Genomic DNA, 25,365 nt, shown 5'->3' with positions numbered 1-25,365 from the left:
GATTAGAACAGATTACCAAAGTTAGTATGAGGCCAGGCAAAGCAAGCATTTCAGTCTGAAGCTGAGAGAAGCCAGAGGAGTTTGGGTCAGAACGGCTGAGTTGAACTAACCAGCCAGAGTTCAGAAAGAACTGGAAAGGCTGCACTTATTCAGCAGTAAGTTTCTGAGATGACAATTATTCTCTGGCAGATAAAAGTTACTTTTACTCTGCTGGAACTCCGCCTTCCATGGTCTTTCTGTGCCATCTGACACCTTACATGGAGAACAGAGAGATGGTGGTAATCAAATACAGCTATGGTTACATTAAGTAATTTTGCCTTGTTTGGAAATTAATTTTAAATGCTTCTAAAACATTAATATATGAGTATCTGTGTATGAACTATTGAAATTTATATATCTTCATATATATCATTTTCTGAAGAAACTGGTTCTTGAATATGTTTTTTTCCTCTTTTAGTTTTCTTTTTTAATCAACAGGCTTCCTGGAGGGGATTTTCTTTTATCTTACATATGTTTTATTCTTATCTACTAATTTATTTTCACTAATGTGCAATTTCAGCTCTAATTGTGTTTTTTTTTCCAATCACTAGTGTTATCATTACAACAGTTCTGTACCTCTCTGATGCACTCCGTAAGAACTTCTTAAATGAAAACTTTGATTATAAGGTCAGTATCTGATCCATAACTGTCTGGCTTGGGCTGAAAGATCTATGCTGTATTTTGGAGAAGCCCCTTGCTTGTGTTCCTGAGAATATTAGTTTTAACTGTGCATAATGTTAGCACAGTTTTCATTATATTTGTGAACAAGTTAGAACTGTTATAAGGGTTATCAGCCTGATGGAAATCATTGTGCTTAAAAGAAGATTGGCCATACCTCTTACCATAAATTTTAATTATTGTACTTTTTTTGTGCTACTCCAGTGCAGAATAAAAAGGATTTCATACATGTTTTAAAGTCATTTAAAAATGTTATTTTAGAGTTTTAGATTTTTGCTTTTTGAAGTTTATAAAGGCAGAAATGAATGCTTCCCTAACTTTGAATTTTTGCAGTGAAATGGAGAAAACTATAAAACCTTAGTACAATTCTGTCAAGCAGGTTTCTCAATCCACAAGTAATATGACTGGTGATCTTCCTGCATGTCTGCCTATCCTAGATGGTTTTATCTTTTCTAAAAATCAAATAGCAAGTGGCAGTATATAGACAAAGTGCCTGCTGCGACTCCCTTTCTCAATAATGGTTCTAACTTGATATCTTTGTTTCCTATTTTTTTTTAAAGTAACATGTTTAACATTAAACATTTAGTGCGAAAGAATGGAGGAGTTCTGGAAAGACTCAGTGCAAGAGTATAGGGGAATTCCAGAACAGGGAAATGGGAAGGGGTGGATGGGAGAACAGGGGGACAGAAGACGGCTTATGGGACTTGCGGGGAGTGGGGACCCAGAAAAGGGGAAATCATTTGAAATGTAAATAAAAATATATCAATAAAAAAAACCATTTAGTACGATTTGACAACTAGAAAATATAGAAAACATAAATGCAATAAAAATTCTAAGTATTCTTGACTGCCATGCACGAACTAACCCTGGGTTCAGTTAAACAAACAAAACTCCCAAACATATAAGGAACAATAGGAACTTGACTGAAAATTCAATATATTATACCCGTGACACAGGGTAACATGTCATCGTAGCTTAGCAAGTGCTGTCATCTGCCTCCTATGTCCCCCGCCCTTGATTTTTGACATTTATTCTCTTCTACTACTTTCTCCTTATAAATTTTCCTTTAAATGTACATCCTTGCAAAATTAAAATTGCCCTGTGTCTAGATTTCCTTGAATAAATATTATTAGTGGAGTGGTGGGAGAGAGTACAGCAGTGAAGAGTGCTTGCTGCTCTTAATCACGTTTGATTCCTAGCACCCAGGTTAGGTGGACTTTAACTCAGCCAGGGAATCCAACACCCCTTTAATACATACTTTTAGAAGAATTGTTTTAGTTTGGGGTTTCTATCACATGCCTGTTTTATTTGTGAGAGCTCTATACACATGACAGATAGCTCTTGTTCTGTTTTTTGTAGTTATTTAGGTGCCCTTTGATGTGACATCACTGGAGGCATAGTTTTAGTCCATATGTCCTACATGGTTTCTGCTGTTTATTTCTGGAAATTTTATTCTGATGTCTTTCTTTTTCTCTCTTTGGCATAAGAAAACTTATGACTCAAAAAAAATTGTCTGGATAGGGAATTTTAAGATACAATGTGAATTTAAAGCAATTAGCACTTCCAGAGATGCAGATGCATTTTTTTGTAAGTTGTCCATCAAAAGAACCTCCAAAAATTAATCCACACAGGCATGAAGTACCTAAGGCTGCCTGGAGATGCTCAGAGTAAGGTCACCAAAAGAAAGCATCTGTCCTTTAGCAACGCCAGAGAGCTCCTGCCTCTAGGCTTCAGATGCTAAGCAATAGAGAGAGAGAGAATATTTCTTTAATTTTATTGCAGAAAAGTTCAAGTGTGTGTCACCCCATGCATTTATGGCTAGCTGTGGCTGCTACCAATCTACTCACAACTCCACTCTCACCCCCTCATTGCTTCTGAAGCCAAGGTCAGCTATTGCATCGACTTGTGTGATGTTTCTGTAGACCAATAGTATCTCGTTCTTAAAATATCTCGTTCTTGTTTTAGATCTGGGATTCCTACTTTTACCTCGCTGTCATTTTTATAAACCAGTTGTGTCTGCAGCTGGAGATGTTCACACCTTCCAAAAAGAAAAAGGTGCTGGAAAAGTAAGTACCCGAGGACGGGCGTGTGCTCTTTTAAGGATGTTTAGTTCCAGTCATTCACAAATCAGAATGTTCACACCTGGAAATGACAAGTAGGTGAAGCAATTGTTAGAGCAGGGTTTTCAGGGAAATTTCAATATCTTTGAACTTATTAATACCTCTTCTTGCTGTGCTTGCAGGATTCGACATTATTATAAAACACAAGAGTTATGAGTTTATGTGGGTATTTTATTTAAGGTCACCGAGGTGTGTTCACTAGCTATCTATACTTCAAATCTCTTGCCTTTAATTCAAAATGACACACTATCCTACAGAACAGAACTACTTTGTTCTTGAAATTACATCAGTTTTGATTTTTTTTTTCTATTTCAGGTATGGTGATATGCGTGTCACCATGGGTTGTGAAATTTTTAGCATGTGGCAAAACCTAGGTAAGTGATGAGAAATGAAGCCCCCTCCATGGTCCAGCTCATCTCCTGATCTTTCCATACACATAAGAGTTGTGCACCAGTGGCAGCACTTGTCTCTGTCGCACACAATGATATCATTGTGGCACTGAATGAGGTTAATTCTTCACATTGGTGTCTAATACCTCACATTACCTCCACTTCTTTCCTTATTAATGATACAGTTTAAGATCTAGTATCCCTTGAACAGTGTCTAGCAGTGTTCCATCCCTTCAACATTTTCTAGCAATGAACTATCTTTCTGGAATGTGAAACTATAACACCACAAAACTTTTACACCTCTGAAAGGAAGCTATAAATCATCATAAATTTGGATTAAATTTTGGTGAAAGATTGCCTTAAGCATCATCACTCTAAAACACCTTTCAAGCCATTGATCTGTATCATAAAGAATATCACCAAAGGGCTTTAAAAGCATTTGCAGTTGCTAAGAGACTGTTAGATCCAATCGTGTTGATCTGCCACAGCATAGAAAGCATATTGTCCCAGCAAATTGATGGCACCGGTCTGCCTGCACAGAAAGAATAATATTTGGCAAATAATCTGTTTTAAATTTCATTGGCATACAATCTCCTTCTAGAGATTCATAACATTTGATTTGGCATATTAATTTTTGCACTTTTTATATCATTAACTATTATTACATTTGAATCCCTTGCAACTTATTCAAGGGATTGACATTTGACTATGAAATGATCTAAGCATTCCTTCTTTTGGGGGGCTCATTGAAGTACAACTTAGAAATAGGAGAATTTGTTTTCTTGTTAGAGAATGACTTTTGTCCAAAATTTATATGTCCCTCAAATATGCACAGCAATTTGCGAAGCTTTGTTATTCATAAATACTTAATGGTCATCCAAGAAAAATAAAATGAGTTCTCATCTGAAAAATGAAATCCCATAACTGTCTCCAGATTTTGCTAAAACACAGAATGAAATGTCTACACTGGACAGTCTCATAATTTGTTCAATCTTAACTATTTCTCAGTATTTGAATAATACTATGTTCATATTGCCATTCGACCTAACCACCCTCATCTGCAGAACTCCTGTGTTGGAAAACTGAGTTACTGTAGGAATGAAGGTCCTGGGGAGGGGAGGGGCGGGGAGGGGAGGGGAGGGGAGGGCACAAGGGAAGGAAGAGTGGTGAAGGAAGTGTGGGGGCCAGCAACAAGAACAAGTTTTGTCTGAAAAATCCAATAAGAAAATCTCTTTCTAGGCTAATAAAGAACATAACCATTAAATGAAAACTTCCATCACCCCTCCACCTCAGTGTCAACTTTCTGAGTTTTCTGCACCTCCTACTTACACGTGAGATAGCCCAGCCTTTGTCTTTCTGCCATGGACTTCTTTTAGGAGAAGGACCTTGAGTTTCATGCTCGGTACATGTAGGAGTCAGAGCTTCCCTCCCCTTGAAGGGTCTGTGATGTTCCACTGTCCTGGCTGTGCTTCTCCCTGTTTCTGTCCACCTTGGGCATTACAAGTTACGCTGTTAGCATTATGGCGTCCAGAGGACTCTCAAGGTCCTGCTTCCTTTCTCATGGACAGAAGCTCAGAAGCAAAGTTGATGGATCTTGTCCTAAGTATATTGTAACTTTTTGAGGCACTGGGACACTTGCATAGCTTCTGTCCTGTTTCACATCCCCATCACCAGATCACCAAGGTTCCAATTTCTACATAACTAGTGGATGCACAGTGGTATCCCATTGTGGTTTTGATAACTTATTTTGAATAAGGACCAACTTGTAATAAATGAATGCCTTTTCTTAACACATGTTATCCCTCAATATTTTTATTTCCTAAATTAAAGAAATAAAAATTATTCTGTCAGTAGAAGGAGAGAGTTATATAATACTGCCCAAATCATGTCCACTTACATGTTCCCTTGGAAGAGTAGGGTGGTTTGAGGAGGTTAGTTCTTGGCAGCATCTGCACATGTGGCCCTCATATTGCTGCAAAGATAACTTTTCACTTTCTGTTTTTACATGAATTCGCATTCCTTCTCAACATAAAGTGTGCTCTTTGATCCACATTTGCAAGCACAGTACCTTGTAACCACTGTATAAAAATCAAGAAATCATTTGGAATGTAAACAAAGAATATAGAAAATAAAATATAAAAAAAATCAATATTTTCTCCATCAGGCTGCTCACTGTACATAAACATACCTCAGAGTAGCAGGTACCCTAAGTACTTCCAAAGACGACACGCGGCTGAAGCTAGATGTGGTGCTGTATGCATCCCCTGGGGTTTGCAGGAGTCATGTCAGTAAAGCACACTTACCACTGTTACAAATGATGCCGGCTCAGTGGCGATTGGAATTTCAGTGTTTGAAGCCCATCTGGAATTGCATATGTTCTGCACTCCTAAAAGTGTGTTTTCAGCAATAAGGGTACTTTGAAGCCTTCTTACATGATAAAGACCCAAGTGTAGCTACTCTGACTTCTCTACTGTGTGAGCAAAGGTTCAGTGATAGAGTATAGTCTGTGGGCCTTGTTTGAATTGTATCCAAAACAAGCTATATGTTGCATGCTTCAGGACCATCGGGAAGTTTAGATATTGGTTGTGTTTTTAATTAATTAAAAAAAATTAATGTGTGGATGTGCTACCATGATAGAAGCATTGTAACTGTGTATCTATTACAGATGCAACTGGATTGGTGTGGTAGTACAATATGTCTCAGGCGTGCTTTAGGAGTCTTTAGAGAAAAAAGTTTGGCAGCGTGTTAGTAAAACAAATTAGTGAAAATTCTAACTGTGATGGCAGCTAAACAGTGGTCATGTGAGATTTGTTTTACTTTTCTCTGCATTGTGAGTACATTGGAATTTTTTAAAAGGACAAAAGTAGGTTATGAAATATCTATAAACGGTAAAGATATTTCTGCAAGAGCCTAAAAAAATCCCCAAGCAAATAGTGATTGATAAATAAGAAAGGACTAGGAGTGATCTCTACCATAGAGGTCAGTGAATGCCAGGCTCAGGGAAGGTTAAAAACAAAGTCGGAAGAAAACAGTCAATACCTATTTAATATCTGAACTGAATAAATGAGAGACATAAAAACATTATTTTAGGCCAAGATTTATAGATCAGTTGACACAATGCTTGCTTAGCATGTGTAGGGGCCTGGATTTAAAATAACAAATAGATAGATTGTTTTAAAACACGAAGGAAAAAAACACAACCGAATAAACCAAAGTTGACACCATAGTATCTTGGACTTTTTCTACTAACTCACCATGAGAAAGCCATAAGAGCAGACTGATTTGAGCTTATCTTGTATTCCCTCTCTAGATTACTCCCCTCTGCCCACATACTCAGAAGCTGTGCAGAGATTTGGTGTCAGGACAGTGAGGAGGTAGCCCAGAGCTTATCAGAATTACTCAGACTTTAAGGTGGCTTTTGTGTGATGGCTTTGAGTAGCTGGCCCTGTAGCCAGGTCCTGGGGTAAGCTCTTGGTCGGGTATCACACCTGAAACCTCAGGGCTCCCCAGCCTCCCTACATGCACACATTGTAGACACCTCCATTTCTTCCATTTTCTCCCCTGCCAGGACAGCTCGAATAAACAGTGAATATAGACTTTTACAAATGACAGGGAGAGTGCTCGCATCCAGGTTCTGTTTTCTGCCTTGACAAAAATAACCAAGAAAAGGAATAGCAAACTAGCTGCCAGCTACCTGCCTGAAACGTGGGTGTCAGAAGGGGAGAGGAGGAAAGGGATAATAGTGCCTGCATTTCCATTATAGAAGATTCATTTTTGGAGGAAAATATACAAATTTACATTAATGAGGAAGTCTCTCCTGCGATAATCTTGCCGTGCTAAGGACAACAAAACAGTCTTTTGGGAAAGGCAAAGGTTCTGATTATCTAGGTCAGAAATACAGGTAGGAATACATGAGAAGAAGTTACAAGTTCCTTCCATATGCATCATGGGTGTGGGTAAGATACCTAGAGAGATGGCTCAGTGGGTAGAGTCACCTGCCACCAAGTCTGAGAGCCTGAGTACGATGACCTGGAATTAAATGGTGAAAGGTGAGAACAGACACTTGAGAACTGACCTTTGGCCTCCACATGTTGCATGTGAACATACATGCTAATTAGTTGATGCATGACACATATTGTGACTTCACTAATATTAAAAAAGGACTTTCTATATGGACAGAGCTGAAGAATTATATCCAGGACTGGGTTTCTATTCTCAAAGCCCTTTTTAAAGCATTTATCATTCTTTTGTTTTATATTTATTTGTTTCATTTTGTGTATGAATATTTTGCCTGCACACCGTACCATGTATGTGCCTGGTGCCTGAGTTTAGAAGAGGGCATCAGATACCCAGGAACTGGAGTTATGGATGCTCGTGAGCCACCATGTCTGCTGGGAACTGAGCATACATCGTCTATAAGATCTAGTCTCTTAACTACTGCATCATCTCTCCAGCCCCTGGCTAAGCACTTTAATTCACATTGAAACTAATGACAAGCAAAGTCAAGACAACTCCCAATTATGATGAACTGGTAACTCCCTGATCATGTGAGCTCCGTGTGGGATTCCTGTTCCCAAAGAAAGGACCTGACAAATGCCCCAGGATTCTATGTGTTTATAATAGAGATCATGAGGATCTCTGACCTATCAGACATTCCAGACACATGAAAGGGTAAGGGCATCTAGCCATAATTGAGGCTATTGGAGAAGTTTCATACACATTATTACTGTGGTTAGAAAAGCTCTTGATATAGAGCCCTCTAGGTATCGCCAAGAAAGGAAGTAGTTCAAATTAGTGTCCTCTGTCTAGAGACCCATTCAGGTATGTGGAAATCCTGACAGAATTCAAGATGTTACTGCCTTCTTGCCTCATCCTGTTGTGATTCTGGTCTCTAGTGGGCAGGCAAGATACTGTTCATGAGGTCTTTGAGGAAACAAACATCTATACTCTAGCTGGTACATCAGATATGTACAGGTTACATTTGACAAAGTAAAGCCCAGAACTCCCAAATTAATCCTGAATACATGGTCAAGCTAGATGGTGGTGGTGCATGCCTTTTATACCCCGAACTTGGAAGGCAGAGGTTGGCAGATCTCTATGAATTTGAGGCCAATCTGGTCTACAGAACAAGTTCTAGAAGAACCAGTGCTACACAGAGAAACCCTGTCTTGAAAAGAAAAAAGAGAGAGAGAGAGAGATGGGGGAGAAAGAGAGAAAAACATGGTCTCTTGTATAGCTAGGAGGCCTGCTGATTGACCTAGCTTTGGGCATGAGTTTTTAGAGAGAACACCCAAGCTCACTATTTCTTAACTGTATTTTGCTCTGATTGATAACCTTAGTCTCAGAGGGACTGTCTCCATTCAATAGGGAAATGGTCTCTGAAAACTTGAAACATGTATGTTCCTTAAAGACCCTTCTAGAAAAGTCTTATAACTTATGTTGGTCCAGAGATGAAGCTGATATTTGGACAAGAGTAATATTATTCTTGCTGGTTCCTGAGGCCAGAATGGGAGGTTGTGGGATGACAGACAAAGAGCTTATTCCAAAAGATAGGATGCTTTAAAGTGGTTAGTGAGTCTTATCTGCTTTTGCCTCACCCTCCAGCAACTTTGTCTTTGAGAGAATACATTGGCAATGCTGGCTTCCTCAGCTTTTTCTTTCTACCCTTTGATTCATGACTGGGCTCACCTTATTATTCCTCTGCCAAACCCAAAGGCCTGTGTTGGTCCCATTCTTAGGACTGCTATTTCAAACCAGAGACAGCCTTATTGGGGGGGGGGGGGCGTTGTCCTGATGCTAGTCATCCCAATTAGCTGTTTTGGGAAATATTTGACCCACCATCTCTCTGAGTAGCCGGACTACACTCCTGTGCTCCTGTTGACCCACCAACTCTCCTGCCACACTGGACCACAGGGCCCCCACTGGGTCATCTCTCTGGCAGGCTCTCCCCCAAGTTCCTCTCACAACCATGCAACGCCCCATGCACCCCACAGTCAGCCATCTCAATACCTAATTACCCGGTTGAATCAAGACTCTTAAAGCTTAATAAACGAATCAGATTTATGTAGCAATAATATCACAACTTACAAGATGCCAATAAAATAATTTCAGAGCCAATTGATAATAATAAAAGCTTTGTCCCAATATTTCTAACCTTGTGAAATCATAGCTGCTTGTGTCTGGGAAACGCAACTCGAATGTACATCAGCAGTCATCTTCCTTCCTTCCCACCCAGACTCTTAGCTGCTGCTCTGTCTCCCTTTTCCCTGTCCAATCACAGGCTCTCCACTGCCCTAATGTAATTGGACAGGGAAAATCCTTCAACAACTAGCTATGTGATTACTTACTTACTAGTTAACTGGTTAGTTAAACAATTTGTTTAAGGCCCCATGACTTTTCTTTCCTCTTTGCATATGGAAATGGCAGTTCCCACTGCCTAGAGTTGTCATGGCAAATTAATGGAATTTATGCATAGAAAGCAATCAGAGCCCACCTGCCTCAGAGCAAGTACTTGCAAGTGATGGCTGACATTACTAGTGAGTCACCAAATTTGGTATGTTTTTGTCCCTTTCTAATTGCAAAAGCCTTCTCTTCTCTATTACTCCCTATATCCACCATCTCTTTAGCCTTCTCTTGTCTTATACTTTTGCATTCAAGATCTCTCTCTCTCTCTCTCTCTCTCTGTGTGTGTGTGTGTGTGTGTGTTTGTTTGTTTGTTTCCCCAAAGCTATTTCATTCACTTGATGACACCAAGCCCTATTTATCATTGACAATTCTGCAAAGTCTGCAAGGCCTGTACCCTAACCTGACTTTGGGGAGTAGGTAGGGTATTAAGCACATGAGAATGTCTCTCAAAAGAGCTTCAAGCAGAAGTCATTATCCTCTATCTAAACTAGATCCTGCTCCTCCTTTATCTCATTTAGTAGCAGAATTTACTTTCACTAATGCTTTACATCTAGAATGTCCCTCAAATCTAGCATCCAGTGCCTATTACCATGGCTGATGCTTTGGGGCCAAAGTCTATTATAAATTACCTATCATCAGTTTTCCCAATATAGCACATCTTTCCCTTGTTCCCCAAAGTTATGTTTCTGCAAAATAAAATGTTTAGAAGGACTCCCACACACAGCTGGAGAGGCCCACTGCCTTTCCACCCAGCATGGTACATAACCTAGGCTACCACTGCCAACTCCCCCATGACCTCTACTACACCTTCAGATGTGACATCCTGCCCATGCTGTTTCCAGGGTACCTTCTGTTCATATAGTGGGGCAGCTGCTGCTTATGCTCCAGTCAAGTGAAAGAACCTGTCCAAACTGCTTTCCTCAGTTTCCCTGACAAATGAACTATACCATCCTCAATGGTCCTTGATTGTTGGTGTGCATCTCTGCAATAGTTTCAGTGCTTGTTATGTTTTATGTTTACAAGTTATAGATTGTTCAAATTATATAAGGCATGCCTATGTATTTGAGCCCTTGAATAAAATAGATTAATACTGAATTAGTAAAACAAATATAAAAGCTATACTAAAAGACTATCCAAATTTCTAGACTCTGAACAAAAATTCATAATTTGTCACCTGCCAAAACATGTTCTAGAAAGAGAAATTTCAACTCTCTCTCCTTTTTTTGTTTATAATCATGTAAAGAGCTGAAAACTCATAGCTCTGTTTTTTACTGGGATAATGCCTTACCCAGGAAAGGAGAGACCTAAGGGGTTTCATGGACTCTGTGGATCACAGGGTACAAAGGGAAGATAATGAACACCACTGTTCTCTCGTAGGAATATCATGGGAAACAGTAAAGCTTGCATTAACATACACTAACATGTTCAGCTACAAGAGGTGGTATTCCTTCCATGCTACTGAAGCAGGGAGTTTTCTCATGACGTAAGTGCTCATGGTCTGAGCATATGAAAGAATAAGAACCCTGCAATAGAATAAATCAATAAAACGTTCGCATGATTGTACCTAAAGAAGAAATTGCTGTCTTCCATGAAGCCAGCTACCCTCAGATCAATCTCTGAGCTTGTCCTAGGGCTTCCAGATTGGTCCTTTGGCATCATAGGCTTTTAGCCATGATATTGAGAAAGAATGTATCACTCAGGGCATGTAGTTTTCCTACTATCAACTTCTCTGTGAGATTTGACAGACACTAATGGACTCAGGTATGTTCCATATTTAAAGTCACCCGTGTCCCTGCTGGTGCCTGCCCTCTGCTCTGAATCATGGCTACCTTACCTTCTTAGCATTTGCTTACACACCAGTTGGGTTCAATACTGTTACATTTTAATCCTTTCAGAAAATCAGTTGAAGGCTTTGAGGGGGTTGCATTCAGACTTTTGTTTAGGCTGTGTATTATATATTTTTACTTTAAAATACAAACAGAAGCCAATTTTTCTTAAATAAAAATAATTTGCAGTTTTACCACCCAGAGATAACAGCTGTGGTTACCTTAGGGATATCTTCAGGGTTAGTATTTTTTCCATATATTTTTTGAGTAGAAATACTGCATACTTGTATTTCTATGTACCTCGTGTGCATTTCACAAAGGCCAGAAGAAGGCATCAGATCCTTTGGGACTGCTGCTACCAGACGTTATGGGCCACCATGTGGCTCCTGGGTGATATGAACTACTGAACCATCTCTTCTGCCTCTTTTATATTAACTGCATCCAATTTTTTACAAGAATATACAGTAATAAAATATTTCTATTTCTGCCATTTTAATTGTATGCTATGGGTTCTTTTCTTATCTGGGGAGATACGTGCAGTTGAATATTTTATGATACTAGTTTTAACTAAATTTTATAATAATAATCTTTTTGCAATCTTATTAAGACTTAATATGCTGAAACTCGAATATTTTGCTTAATTTAGGAGAACACAAACTTCATTTCATCCCTGCCCTGATTGGACCCTTTCTGGAAGTGACCTTGATACCCCAACCAGATCTCCGGAATGTCATGATTCCTATTTTTCATGATATGATGGACTGGGAGCAAAGGAGGAGTGGCAACTTTAAACAGGTAGGCAGTACATCTCATCAGGACTGACAGGGAGACACCCTGTCTGGTGTCTTCACAACTTCCCCATTCATCTTTAGGTGGAGAAATGAACACTGGTTCAATGGACCCAGAACCAGGCGAGCCTGTGCTCCCTATACCACAGAGCCTTGGATACATCACTCTGGCTTCTTGCTGCCCTGAGCCTCCAGGGAAACCCTGGAAGCCCATTTTATTCCTTTCACAAAAAAATAAAAAAAAATTTAAAAAAAAATCTTTGACATTCCAGATCTGTATTTAAGAATTTACAGAGGATTGTTTGCTCCCAGCTGGACTAGACTCAGATGGATTAGAAGGTTAATGACTCTTTAAGCCATTGAGTTCTCAGTGGTCTGCACATTGTGTTTGGTGAATGACTTAGCTCTGAGCATTTGACTCACAGTATGTTTTATTGCTCTTAGCTTGGAATGAAAATTAATTTGAAGGAGAAAGCAGTGGAAAATCTCACAAAGGAAATTCCAAGGGGATGAATCTATCTTTTCTCGCTGACTTAGGTTCTAATAGTGGTGCTCCAGTTTGAAGAAGACAGACATCCTTATTGCAAAATCAGATCTGTAAAGAGTCAGTCACTTTTGCCTGTCCAAGTCTGTTGGGGGCAAGTAGGAAAAACATGTGTTCTTCTAGCGACTTCACAAACCTGCCTGCCCACAGGATGTGGCCCTCCTTCACACTTCTCCACATGAGGCCTTCTTCAGACCTCAGAAAAGTGCTCGTCATCTGTTTAAGCAATTTGATTGCATTCATAGACCTTTCCTATTGCCAAGAGTGTGGGCATTTCACTTGTATCCGTATATACATTTATTTTTAAGAAAGCTAATGGCTGAGCGAAAAGCCATGAACAAACTGTGCTTGGTAGGGGAGCCCACTTTCCTTCCCTCTTATCTTTATCTCTTGATTGACATTTGCTTTAAAGAAATAACTGGGCTTAGTCCTTTGACAAAGTTGAATATTCATCTCAAGTCCAGATTGCTTTAACGCTGGCTAAAGGTTGTCATTTTTCTCTTGCCTCCTTTAGATAAAGGGTACTTTTTCCCTTCCTGATATTACAAAGAATTTACATCCTTGAACATATAAATGTTTTGACTACAGTTTTCAGGAAATGTGTCCTTTCGCTCTCCTGCTGCTTACTGCTGACTTAGAATATTTCTGTGGGTCTACCATCTGTACATGGCTGCTAGGATGAATTTCTCAACTTCAGCAAAGATTTGGTGAAACCTCGAACTGTTTCAGGAACGAAAACAGATATAAAGCACATTTAAGATTTAAATTAATGTATTTGGGCATGCTAGTTTGCTGATGTTCTCAGATATAGTGATGTAAAGAAAAAAGAAATGGGACTTGCCAGTTTTTATAGCCCCTAAAAAAAGAACTGAAACGTTTAAATCAGTCTGCTAGCATTTATGTTGGGATCCCAGATAGATAGATGCTGTCCTTGGCAGCAGAAAAAGCTAGCCAGCCAGGAGTATGAAGTCATGTTGACTGAATCTAAATTAGTCCCCTAGAATTCCAAAGGGAGGCTTGCTATTAGCCATGGCTGACAATGTCACTTTGACAAAGGATACCACAGCTTTCCCCTGGCATAAAGAAATACACACTAATTTGCCTAAAACTCTTACATGCAAAGTGGGAGGAAGGAGAGTAATATTTGGGTGTGTTTCAGGTGGAGGCCAAGCTAATTGACAAATTGGATAGCCTGATGTCAGAGGGTAAAGGTGATGAGACGTACCGGGAGCTCTTCAACAGTATGTGAGTAACGCGTTTCTCTCCAGTTGGTTCTAGTCAGGACATCTGGTGTCAGTCCTGAGCTGTTCGGCACCGCGGTAGATGATCGTTATAGAGACAGCTTGGGTCTCACTGGAGAGCTTTGTCTTTGTGGAGTGTGAAATAAAAGATAATTGCCTGACTCTAGCAAATAGATCTTATTATGTTGTTGATTAGATATGTCTCCTTATTTTAATCTCCGATTAGGACAGGTTGCCTGTGTTATATAACAAAGCTCACTCTTTTCATGCTTGGTAATTTCAAGGGAAAATAAGGCCATTGTTATAAGATAATGATTTTCAAGAGAGAGTTATGAGTGGGAGAGGAAGAAAAGTGTGTGATTATAACATTTGTATACCGTGTTTTCCAAAGCGTGACTCTGGCTGATTTGCTGTTAGACGATTAACTTAGTTTGTGCTTAACACTCAGAACTTGCTTCAACACTGTGCCCTTTTTTTTTTTTTTTTTTTTTTTTTTTTTTTTTTTTTTGCTTGGGACTGTTAAATGCATCCCAAGTGCTTCTTATTAGACTGACACCAAAGCAAGTCATTTCTAGTAAATTTGGTGTTTGGGATTTGCAAGTAGAATAGAGAAAAAAAGAATGGAGTTCTAAGAAGGGACTTTTAGATTGTCCCAACTAGTCCAATCTGATCACAGTCCCAGGATGGACTGCTTGTACCAAGGATCAGCTAACTGTAGGGACAGCCAGAGATGAAGCATGATCATGTCTCACCATTCTGGGGCCTCCCACCTGTCAAGTCTTTTTTTTTAACGATCTTATAGATCTTAGTCATTTTCAAACCTAGTATTTTTATAACATATTTTTCTTTTAACCGAGAAGATTTGCACACTAAGCTTGGGAAAATGTTCTAATTTCTTTCAAGAGTGCAAAACTAATACATTTCTCTCCTAGAAAATACACCTGCGTTTGTATTAATGCCTAACCGTCACCTAAGTGGTACTAAAAACCAAGTGCAAGATCCAAGTTCATTTCACGTTCATTAATTAGCAACTGTGGGAAAAATGGATGTATAGGTTTTAAGAATGTTATTTTAAAACTGAAAGGTTTGACTGATAGGTTAGGTTGTCTTCAGCTTGCCTGATTCATAATCATTTTTGAAGCTTTCAGAAAAACTATATTGAAAGAAAAAGCTTTCAGGAAAACTATATAGAAAGGAAAAAGAAAACTTACAGAGATTTCATTTGGTAGCAGTGATAAATTACATTGTGAACCCTGAGTACCATTTTCTTTTGATACTGTAATTCAGCCAAAACTTTTGCTAATTATTCACAAGCCCTTGTTCATTCTTGTGTACAAAGTGTCTGTCTTTCACAGCAGCTGGAGTTTAGCAAGAATTCAGATTAAAACCTCATCCAACATAATAAATTGCCTTTGAAAAATGCTTTCATTTCAGTTCCTAGTCCTTGGTTAGAACAAAGAGCTAAAATACAAAAGCATCCGGTGGAATGAACCCCTTGAGATTTGTGATTAATTATTTATAATGAATTTGTAAGATTAATAAATGCATGTTCTGTTTCTTTAATGCCTCTTATCTACTTTAGTAAGGGCTGATAATTTGCAATTTGGATTGCTTTTATATAAATATCACTGTGAAATATAAGATGTACCTTGACACTAGAATCAAAGCAATAATTAAGCCTCTATAATTATTTTATATTTTAAGGTACCTGATTCATTCAATGGAAATTTTTATTCTTTTGTTGATTTTTAACATATTACTAGAACATATAAATAAATCATAATAATAAAAATAAAAATTTAAAGGGATATAAATATTTTTCTTTAATGCTTTTATAGTCAGCATATCAGTAATTAAGCAAATTTAAAGAAACAAGTAGCATTACTACCTGGTCTCAGAAAAGAAAGTGAAAATTTAAGTGGATTTCAAGGAAACAATAAAGTCCTTTTATTTGGGGGACTAACAATCACAGCGAATTAGTGTAATTATGGTAAGTTGCTACACATATTAGGAAGGCATTCTGTTATGGTATAGATTCTCATTTTCTCTGAAATACATGCCTAAAACTTCATAAAATTAGTTGAGAAGGTGGAAGCGTGGAAGACACTTATTGTTTCTGAGTGTTGTGCTTGGCAAATCAGCCCTTCGACTGAGACTTTTAGTTCCTGTGTAGCGTGCTTGCCAAGAATCCCTCTCACTTTCACTAACTCCCAGCAGTGTCTTCATTTGTGCTCATTATCTCTGCTTTTTAAATCTGTGGGTTCTCTAATTTTGAAAACACAAAACTAGCCGATAGGCTACACAGTGAGATACCCAAAATCGGGCATCGGAGCTATCTGCTGCATTACTGGCTCCTCCTGACGTATGATCTGGCCTTTGTGCCAACTTCGCAGGCAGGCTTGTGTTGAGCTAGGATGCCACAGAGGTTCTAACACTGCAGAGATGGAGCGGACCTTGCCCACTGCCCTGAGGAGCCCAATTAGCTTTGCAAAGGAAAGTGACATCCATCTCAGTTCTCCCTACACTGTGTCCAGTCATCCACAACTCCAAATTATTCCAAAGTCCTTAACCAAGAGTCACATATTTCTTTACTAAACCACCACAGTCCAGCCCCATTTCCTTTATGGTAAGGGAGACTGTAGAGTGTCCTGCTATCCATTTGGTGGATGAATACCATTGGAAAATCCAGGGGAAAAAGCTTGTGAGAAACTGTCTTACTTTATGGAATGAAGTCTCTGAATATTCCTAACCAGCACTAGAGTGTGGGGACAGATGAGGAGAAAACATCCAGTCTCACCCAAGATATCTAGAAAGACTGTTTCCCTATCCTCCTCAAGTTGGATCAAGTGTAGTGCAAAATGGGAGAATCCCAAAACAAAAAAAATAAACCTAACCAAGGATGCAGATGCACAAGGTTCTAGCCTTGGGCCTAACATTTGGTCTTGAGTCACTGAAGAGAGCACACCTCTGCCTCTTGAGAGGATGATGTAGCTCTGATTTCTGACTGCAGAGGAAGCTGTGAATTAATGAAAGTTATAAATGAAGCCTCTGTCTATTTTTAAAATTATTATTTAACTTGAGTTACTTGGTTTTAGCCTCTGCATATATGGGGTGTGGGCTGTCACTTGGAGAAATTTCTGTAGCATCCTGTATGATTGATAGGATGTGAGAACTTAATTCAGTACCAGTTTGTGACATATACTCTAAACTGGTGCTGTTCAGGGGTTTCTAAGTGAAAACACATTTAAACAAAGGCTGTCCCTAGAGGATCAGTCAGGGCAAGCCCCACACCTCCCATAAGTCATCTTTCTCTGACAAACCCACTTTCAGTCTAGATAAATGCTTAAAACCAGTCAGGCAAACAAGTGATGTGACAGACAACAGACGTGGAGAACAGACAGAATACTGGGTACCGAGATGGCAAGGCAAGAAAAAGAGGTGGAAATAGAAAGAAAATTGGAAAAAAAATATAGCCACAGATAAAACAAACCTTTACCGAGGCAGTTTTCCTTTTATTGCTTTTTTTTCCCCAAGTAAGTACAGATTTGACATGTTTACATTGTATTAATGAGATACACACATACGCTATTTCCTCCCCCCACCCCTTTTTTTAAATCAAGTGCAAAAGAAAAAAGATTTTGAACAGAAATGATAATCACTGAAATAAGAGGGCTAAGGAAGGAAGCTGATCCCACCACACCTATGTTCCTCTATCTTTGGGGGAAGTTCAATCGGGAAACCTTTCCCAAGTGCAGTGTTAATCTGCAGAGGGGATGAAAGCAAATCAGTTCTCATCGTGATGACTGTGAATGTTTTCTGTTGACATAGTGCCTCTGCTCCAAGGTGTTTAGGATTAGGAGAAATGTAGGAGGAGGGATGTGGCCCGGGTGCGCTCGTCATCAGATCTGCTGTAACAACCACTTAGAAAATCGTCTGTGGTTAAAGGCAGAGTGAATGAGAGCATTGGGCGAGCGCACAGATAGTACAATATGTATTGAGTGGGCAAATGTTAAGTGAAGGGGAGAGCGGAAACGTCATCCCGTCTGCACAAGGATTCTCCTGTAGCAGTGGCATTGCAGCAGAATTGCTTGGGTGAAGATGCATTCCACTGAGAGGTAGGAAAACACATTTATGGGACGAAAGCAAGCTCTTTGCTTGGAAGTAAACTTGGAGGGACTCCTGTGTTTCGCTTCCGCGCTGTTCTTTAATGTGGCAAGCCCCCAGTCAGCCTGGCAGGAGAGCTGGGGGAAATGTCTTTGAGCTGTGAGGTGCTTGTGTGTATGTGAAAGCATGATTATGTGCATGAGTTCATATTTTCTGACTTGGATAATCTGAAAATCGATTTGCTTTGTCAATGCTTCCTGGATTAGAATTCCACTATTTGGTCCCTACCCTAGGTAAGACATTGTTTGCAAATTGTCCTACTTGTGAGATGTTGCAGTGGTTGCTAAGGCATTTAAGGTACTGATGAAAGTAAAATGGTTGTCATGGTGACTGATAAAAATAAATGTTGAAAATGCCCTGGGTTCTTTTTCTTTTCCAGTCTACTAAAGAAAATTGAGCGGGAAACATGGAGAGAGAGTGGCGTTTCACTAATTGCCACTGTCACTCGGCTGATGGAGAGGTTGTTAGACTACAGGTAAGCTGCATCCCAAGATTCCAGACAGGCTTCATTCCAGTTAAAAGCCCAAATAGCTGAACTGTAATTAGCATTCCACTTTGAGTTAATCATTCAAAGAATTGCTAATCAGCACTTCAAACCGGCTTGTTCAGAGTTTTGCATCTAGCGTTGGTGTTTGTTTCCTTGTTTGTTTAGTTCTGTTTTTGATAATTCTTTCAAAGTCTTGAATTGAAAGAGTTCTCAGAGTCCTTGACAGTCCTCAAAAATAGAAAGAAGGAAAAGAAAAGAAAAATCTTTGGGTATTTAGACTCACCCACTCAAAAAGTACCGGTGGTCCAAACATTTTAGAATGAAGATCTGGGGGGTGGGGGGGGGTTGTACCAGTGTGCTGTACCTTTAAAGGAATACAATTTATTTCTATTTTCATTTACTTTACCTTTAGAGCAGGCTATCCCAATTCTATGCATGGTGGCTTTCTTTTATTTTAAGAACAAGACTCTTCTCCCTGGCAATTTTACACCTCTCCCCTGCTCCCTGAGAGCATCCATTGAGATGGTCCTGAGAGGTCCATTGAGAGGCATACTGATTGCCATGGGAGCTTCTACTGCACCTGGGAGTCAGGCTCTGCTTACAGTCCTATCAGAGATCTCCAGCCCAGCCCCCTTTCCCTGAACCCACACAATCCAATCATCTCTGATCTCTGCGGACACCTCACTCACCCCCATACCTAACACCAAACAACAACTATGTTTTTTTCCCCCATGAGAGGAAGTTCGTGGTGTGACTCTTGCTTTATGTTCATAGGGACTGCATGAAAATAGGAGAAGTGGATGGCAAGAAGATTGGCTGCACAGTTAGCCTTCTGGTCAGTACCTGACTCCTCCGTGTCCGCCTTCCTTCTAACCTCTGCAGCTCCTCACGGAAGTGCTAAGTTTTGTTTGTTTTGAATCTTCCCTGTGCCCTTTTCCAGGATGTTTCATACATGTTTCTTACAAAATGTCAAAGTGTTTTTAAAAGAAAGATAGTGACCCTTAGATTGAATGAAGCCCAGAAAATCTTCAGTTCAGAACATTGCAGAATGGTCCTGTTCTGCTGGGCTGGTAGCAGTGAGCAGACCTCAGTAACATCTCATAGGAACTGAGCACTGCTGTTTTCCCCTGTTGAATTTCTTGCTCAGTCTAGATGCTTTTCTAGGAAAAACACAGGATCAGCCTTGAGGTCCCTTCATTTCTCTGTCGACTATCCTGTCTGCCCATCTTCTTCATCTTCCTCACATTTTTAATATTTTCATAGCAATTACTGAACTCTTATTTTCTAACTTGTGAAAGTTTTTGACTTAATATGCTTAAGTTTCACTCACTGACCTCTGCACATTGGATTCATAAGAGCACTATTGCAAAGAGTTGCATTGCAATGCATAGATGACTTAGATTTATGGACAACAGTCTAAACCATAATTACTCTGGACCGACCAAAATTTATTTAAAAAAAAATATCACCCCCTTTTTATTAAATAGAATGGAATTGTATCACAAAAGAATAGTCTGACATTAGACATTAATATTTTGTATTTTGCTATTTGGTGTATTAATGCTTTTACTAACTTTCCTTCATCTCATTTGAAATTGAAGAATGAACCTGTGAATGTCTGGGTTTCTTTTTCTTGTATTTCTGAGAGCACATGAAGCTACCTTGTCTGTTGTAAATACATCTACTGTCTTTGGTATTCTTGCCCTACGCCCTGAAACCTTTGCACCTTGAACTTTTGTCCTGCCCTGCATTCAACCCATGGGGTTCACTGTTGTTGTTGTTGTTGTTGTTGTTGTTGTTGCTACTGCTGTTGTTGTTTTTCTTTGGCTCACTCCCCTCAGTCCCTTTGCAAATCTCTGAACTTTCATTCGACTATGTTTCTGTTGCCCTAATTTTTTGCTGTACCGCTTTTCACTTCAGAGCTCATGACCACACCCACTTCTTCCTTCTCATTTTTTAATGAGTTGTTACATCTCTACCTCGATTACCAACTCCTAAAACTAGCGAGCTCTAAGCATGCTCTGTGAGGGTGCATCTTATTCACACCGATGTACTTATATAATTCTCTTCCTTAGAAGCAACAGGGAGCTGGCTATCAGCCCACCCACTGCGCTAGCCATTACCCCTCCTCGAACAGTCCGTTCTCGGCTGGCACAGTCCTTCCCTCTGTCCACCCTTCCATCTTCTCAGTGTTTTTTTGTTTATCATCCATCACAATCAGCCTTTCCATGTCCTCACTTATATGCGTGTGCTCTGTGGGCTCCAGTTCATCCCAGGCACAAAGGCTCATTAACAACCTCAAAGCAGAATGTCTACCTGTTTCCTAAGGAACCCTGCCATTCTCACCCTCTTTCCCAAGCACCTTCTCTTGGAGATGAACACGTTAATGCAGCCCCACACCCCACACCCCACCCCGGCTCATCTCCTCAACTGGTCCAACAGAAGAGGCCCTTCCCTTTGGTAAAAGAATGACTGCTTTGCCCTGTGTTCCTTCTTGTCTTCTACGAGGACTAAGAGAGAAACCTCAAAAATCGGTGTCCCTGTTGTAATTACTTGAACCTGACACAACAGCTTTGGACTGTGACAAAGAGCAGAGGAAGCGAGCATTTTGAAATCTGTTCCAACTGCAAACCAGCATAAGGATCCTTATTAAAACCCAACTTCCTCGCTTTGAAGCTAATCTCTTTAGCTCCTACTCCAAATGGAAAGGTTTGGACGCTTGCTAGTGACAATATGGCTCCCGTCACTACCTCCCCTTGAGGGTCAGCAGCAAATCCTGTTCAGGAGTCCTCTGACTGCTGGTGTGCAGTTTGAGCTTAACCCCCAGTTGGTGACAGTGCACACTATTTGACATGACTAACAGGAGGAATTATAATTATTATTTTGTTCTCTGTGTTACACTTTTTAGCAGACATATGTGAGAGATTGTCATCTGCCAGCTGGGGAGATGTCGGGTTTTTTTTTTTTTTTTTTTTTTTTGTCTTAAGGAGGAATATTCATTTACAGAGTGATCGCTTATTTTTGTTCTGCAAGAACACAGCTTCTTAACAGAAAGCTATTAGAACAAATCATCCTTTAATAATGTAAAACCTGCTGTGGGGCTGTTAGATTGTGTTTATGGTACAATTCTTGCTAATTAAAATGATTTTGATGATAATGAGGGAGGTTTGAACAGCATTGTTTACTTGGCTTTTTAAAGACTGCCAGGATCTACAGGAAATGAAAGGCAAGGAGAGAGCCAGTGTTATGGATTGGAAATAATAATGCATTCAAGTTAGCGTGAGCGCCCACCCAGTATAAAGAGTCCTTGGGTTCAAGAATGCACAGTCAGATAATGGGCAGACACACCTTTAAGAGTAGATCAGTAGGTTGCTGACTGGCTCATCAGCTATAGAAACCTATAGGATTCCTGGCATTTTCTATTTCAGAAACCTGTCACTCTTTTAAATCTATAGCTTTCCCCCAATCACCCAGCACTAGCCAGTGTCCTTTGTATCCTAAATAGCATCAGATCCAACAACAATAAGTCATGAAGCAGGGATTTCATAATGTACCTGCAGCTTATATCTAGGTAGTAAATATTGGGTTTTTGTAAAACTTGGTAAAATATTTTAGAAATTTTAGTAAAATTCAGATTTGTTTTTTTAAAAAAGTGGTTTAATTTAATATTTTTGGTAAAAACATTCCATAATAATTAGCAGACGTTAAATTCTCTGTTTTATGTTTAAACATAAACAAGAAACATTAAAACTGTCAGGCTTGTTTTATTCCCAGCATGGGGGAGCAGAGGCAGGGGGATCTCTGGGAGTTTGAGTAATGAATTCCAGGCCAGCCAGGACTACATACTAAGACCATGTCTCAAAAAACAAAAACAAAACAAAACAAAACACACAGGAGAGAAAATTTTGTTTGTTTGTTTTTGAAACAAGGTCTCTCTTTATAGCCCTGACTGATCAGGAGCTCATTTTACAGACCGGGCAGGCTTCAGACTCAGATTTGCCTGCCCCTGCCTTCTGCTGTGACTAAAGGCGTGTGCAACCACATCTATCAAGAAAAACTCCATAATTCTTCCTTAATGTCCTAGAGAGTTCTTTCCTTAGAAAAAGATATACGTGAAATTAAAGAAAATCTCCTTGCTGCCAATCAGCATATTGAATATGCAGATAATTTGTTACATTTTCTTGATATTTTAGTTAAATAGATTACCCACTTGACAACTAAACCAAGAATAATGGAAACTAACAAGAGAACAACTGGGCACAGCGGTAATTCTAGTTCATGGAATCTGAGGTAGAAGGATCAGGCTGTGAGTTCAAGGCCAGCATGGGCTACATATAAAACCTTGTCTTAGAAGAAAAAGAAAACAAATAAGAGAATGAAGAAATTTAAATCGTTGATTATAACCCAAGAGTTTCCAGCTTGTGCGCTAGTTGCCAGATGTTTAACACAGCGTCAGGTTGAAAAATCTGTGGCTGTCATTTAATGTCCTCATTGTATTATTAAGACGATGCTCAGGAGGAAAAATGCATGTCTTCTCTTGACTTGAAGGCATGGAAGTGAAACAAAATAAAAGGACTTGTGTGTGTGTGTGTGTGTGTGTGTGTGTGTGTGTGTGTGTGTGTGTGTGCCTGGATGCTGAGGAAACACCAGGTCTGTGCTCTTTTCTCACAGAACTTCTATAAGACTGAGCTGAACAAGGAGGAGATGTACATCCGCTACATCCACAAACTCTACGACCTACACCTGAAGGCTCAGAACTTCACAGGTAATAATGCTTGGGACTCCGGCGGGGAGAGTGAGCTAGATACTGACACGTTTGCTATGGTAACGCCTCCTCCTTGCAGTTAGGGATGAAGACACTTCTCTTCTAAACTCAACTGCATTTTAATTATGTGCATGCTTCTTAGTGCTGTATTTTCTATTCTACCCCTGCATGGTTTTTATGAAAGTGCCCTTGGCATTATGGAGTACATAGATAACTTGTTATAGTACACTTGCGCTTACAATTTGCTGTCTTAATTTAAACATGGGATCTTCAGAGCCACCCTACTCTGTGCTGTACTTGTGGGATATGTGTTGAATCTGTCCTCACTGGAAATTCCTTCAGGTAGTACCAGTCACCTTTGCTTTTCATGATCATACTGATTTTAAAGAATTTGTATAAAGAGTACTGTGTTTACTAAGATACTGGCCACTTTGATGACTCCCCATTCATGAAGTTCTTGGTTTCCCTGCATTTTTATTTGTCCTGAAGAATTTTACTCTTAAGAGATTGGATAGTGACGTTTTCTTACTTTTTCTCCATGTAAAGCTATCTTTAGTGCCTTTTGTACTCGTCAGCTTTCTGTTATTGAAACATAGTATCTATTATAATCAGCTTATGAAGAAGAGAGGTTTGTTTTGGTTCATGGAGCTGAAAGTTTTGGTCCATTGTCAGTTGGCTCTGTTGCTTCTAGACTTGTAGCAAAGAGACTTATAATGGTGGGGAAAGTGCCTGGCAAAGCACATCTGCTCATGGTATGGCTATAACTCCAGAGGAAGAAGACAGGAGCCTCAGTCACGTCATACATGATAGTGATAACCTAAACCTTCCCACCAAGCCCCACCTCTTGCAGTTTCCAGCCATCTCTCCATAACACTGATGTAAGCACCAAGCTGCTTCTTCTAACATTTTCTTATGATTATGTATATGTGTGAGTGAGTCCCATACATGTGCAGGAAGCCTCCAAAGAAAGAGGAGTGTGTTAGATCCCTTGAAGCTGGAATTACAAGCAGTTGTGATCCACCAGACTTGAGTGCTGGGGATGGGAGTCAGGTCTACTGGAAGAACAAGTACTCTTAACTTCTGAGCTGTCTCTTGAGCCCAGGACCAAGCTTTAAAGCACGGGGCTTTGATGGACATTCCTGAACCCAACCCTACCACACCCTTATCCCCCAAGGACAGGTGTGCTGTAGCTGGAATTCTAAGCAAACGGTTCTTTCATTCCTATACTTCAAAAGTGTTGTCATTGCCTCCTGGACTCCCTGTTTGTGGTGGGAAGTATATAGTCTTAATGACTGGTTGTGCAGTGTTTTCTAGTTGCCTTTGAGAATTTGTATCAGGTCTTCGGGTGGTTTGATGATGACATACATAGACATGGTTTTCTTAAAGCTTAATGTGTTTGGTTTGGCCAAGCTCTTTGGATCTAGAAACTTATTTCCTTCATCAAATCTGAAAAGGTTTTAGGCATTATCTTCTCAAAATACATTTTACATACCAATCCTTTCTTTTAGGACTGCCATGGACTAAGTATTTGACCTCTGGTCATTGTCCCCTCAGTCCTGTGATTCTGTCATCCCCACCCCACCCCACAACTTCACTTCTGTCCATGGTTTAGGACAGTTAGTTAACTTTGCTTTATGTCGAGCCCACAGATGATTTCTGTCATCTTCACTCAGCTGACTTGAATTGGGTCTTTCCAATGAAATGTTTATTTAACAAAATAATAGTAACAACTATTCCCTTCTAAAATTTCATGTTGTTTTCTTCTCATAGCTTCAGTTTCTATACAAAGAACTCATCTTTTCAGTTGCCCAAGAGTGTCCACATTCAGTCCATGGAGCATGGTTTCAATAGCTGCTTCCTAGTCTAAGATTCCAAAATCTGAGTCATCTTGGGGTTGGCATCTGTTAATTGCTTTTTCC

At 39.7% G+C, this 25,365-nt stretch overlaps 1 protein-coding gene across 2 annotated transcripts in view; it reads left to right on the top strand.

The window, feature by feature from the left end:
* The window catches only part of Dock4 (dedicator of cytokinesis 4), a 397,452-nt gene that overhangs the window by 327,103 nt on the left and 44,984 nt on the right, over nucleotides 1-25,365 (top strand). For both annotated transcript variants that reach the window (XM_052185914.1, XM_052185913.1), the window contains exons 28-35: nucleotides 591-666; nucleotides 2,683-2,783; nucleotides 3,153-3,211; nucleotides 12,104-12,252; nucleotides 13,949-14,034; nucleotides 18,574-18,669; nucleotides 19,456-19,516; nucleotides 23,353-23,446. In XM_052185914.1, coding sequence (XP_052041874.1) covers nucleotides 591-666; nucleotides 2,683-2,783; nucleotides 3,153-3,211; nucleotides 12,104-12,252; nucleotides 13,949-14,034; nucleotides 18,574-18,669; nucleotides 19,456-19,516; nucleotides 23,353-23,446 — 722 coding nt within the window. The remainder of the gene's footprint in view (nucleotides 1-590; nucleotides 667-2,682; nucleotides 2,784-3,152; nucleotides 3,212-12,103; nucleotides 12,253-13,948; nucleotides 14,035-18,573; nucleotides 18,670-19,455; nucleotides 19,517-23,352; nucleotides 23,447-25,365) is intronic.

This window comes from Apodemus sylvaticus, chromosome 6 (assembly GCF_947179515.1).
Source record: "Apodemus sylvaticus chromosome 6, mApoSyl1.1, whole genome shotgun sequence".
In the NCBI taxonomy this organism is placed as follows: Eukaryota; Metazoa; Chordata; class Mammalia; order Rodentia; family Muridae; genus Apodemus; species Apodemus sylvaticus.
This window is presented reverse-complemented; position numbering and strand designations above follow the sequence as displayed.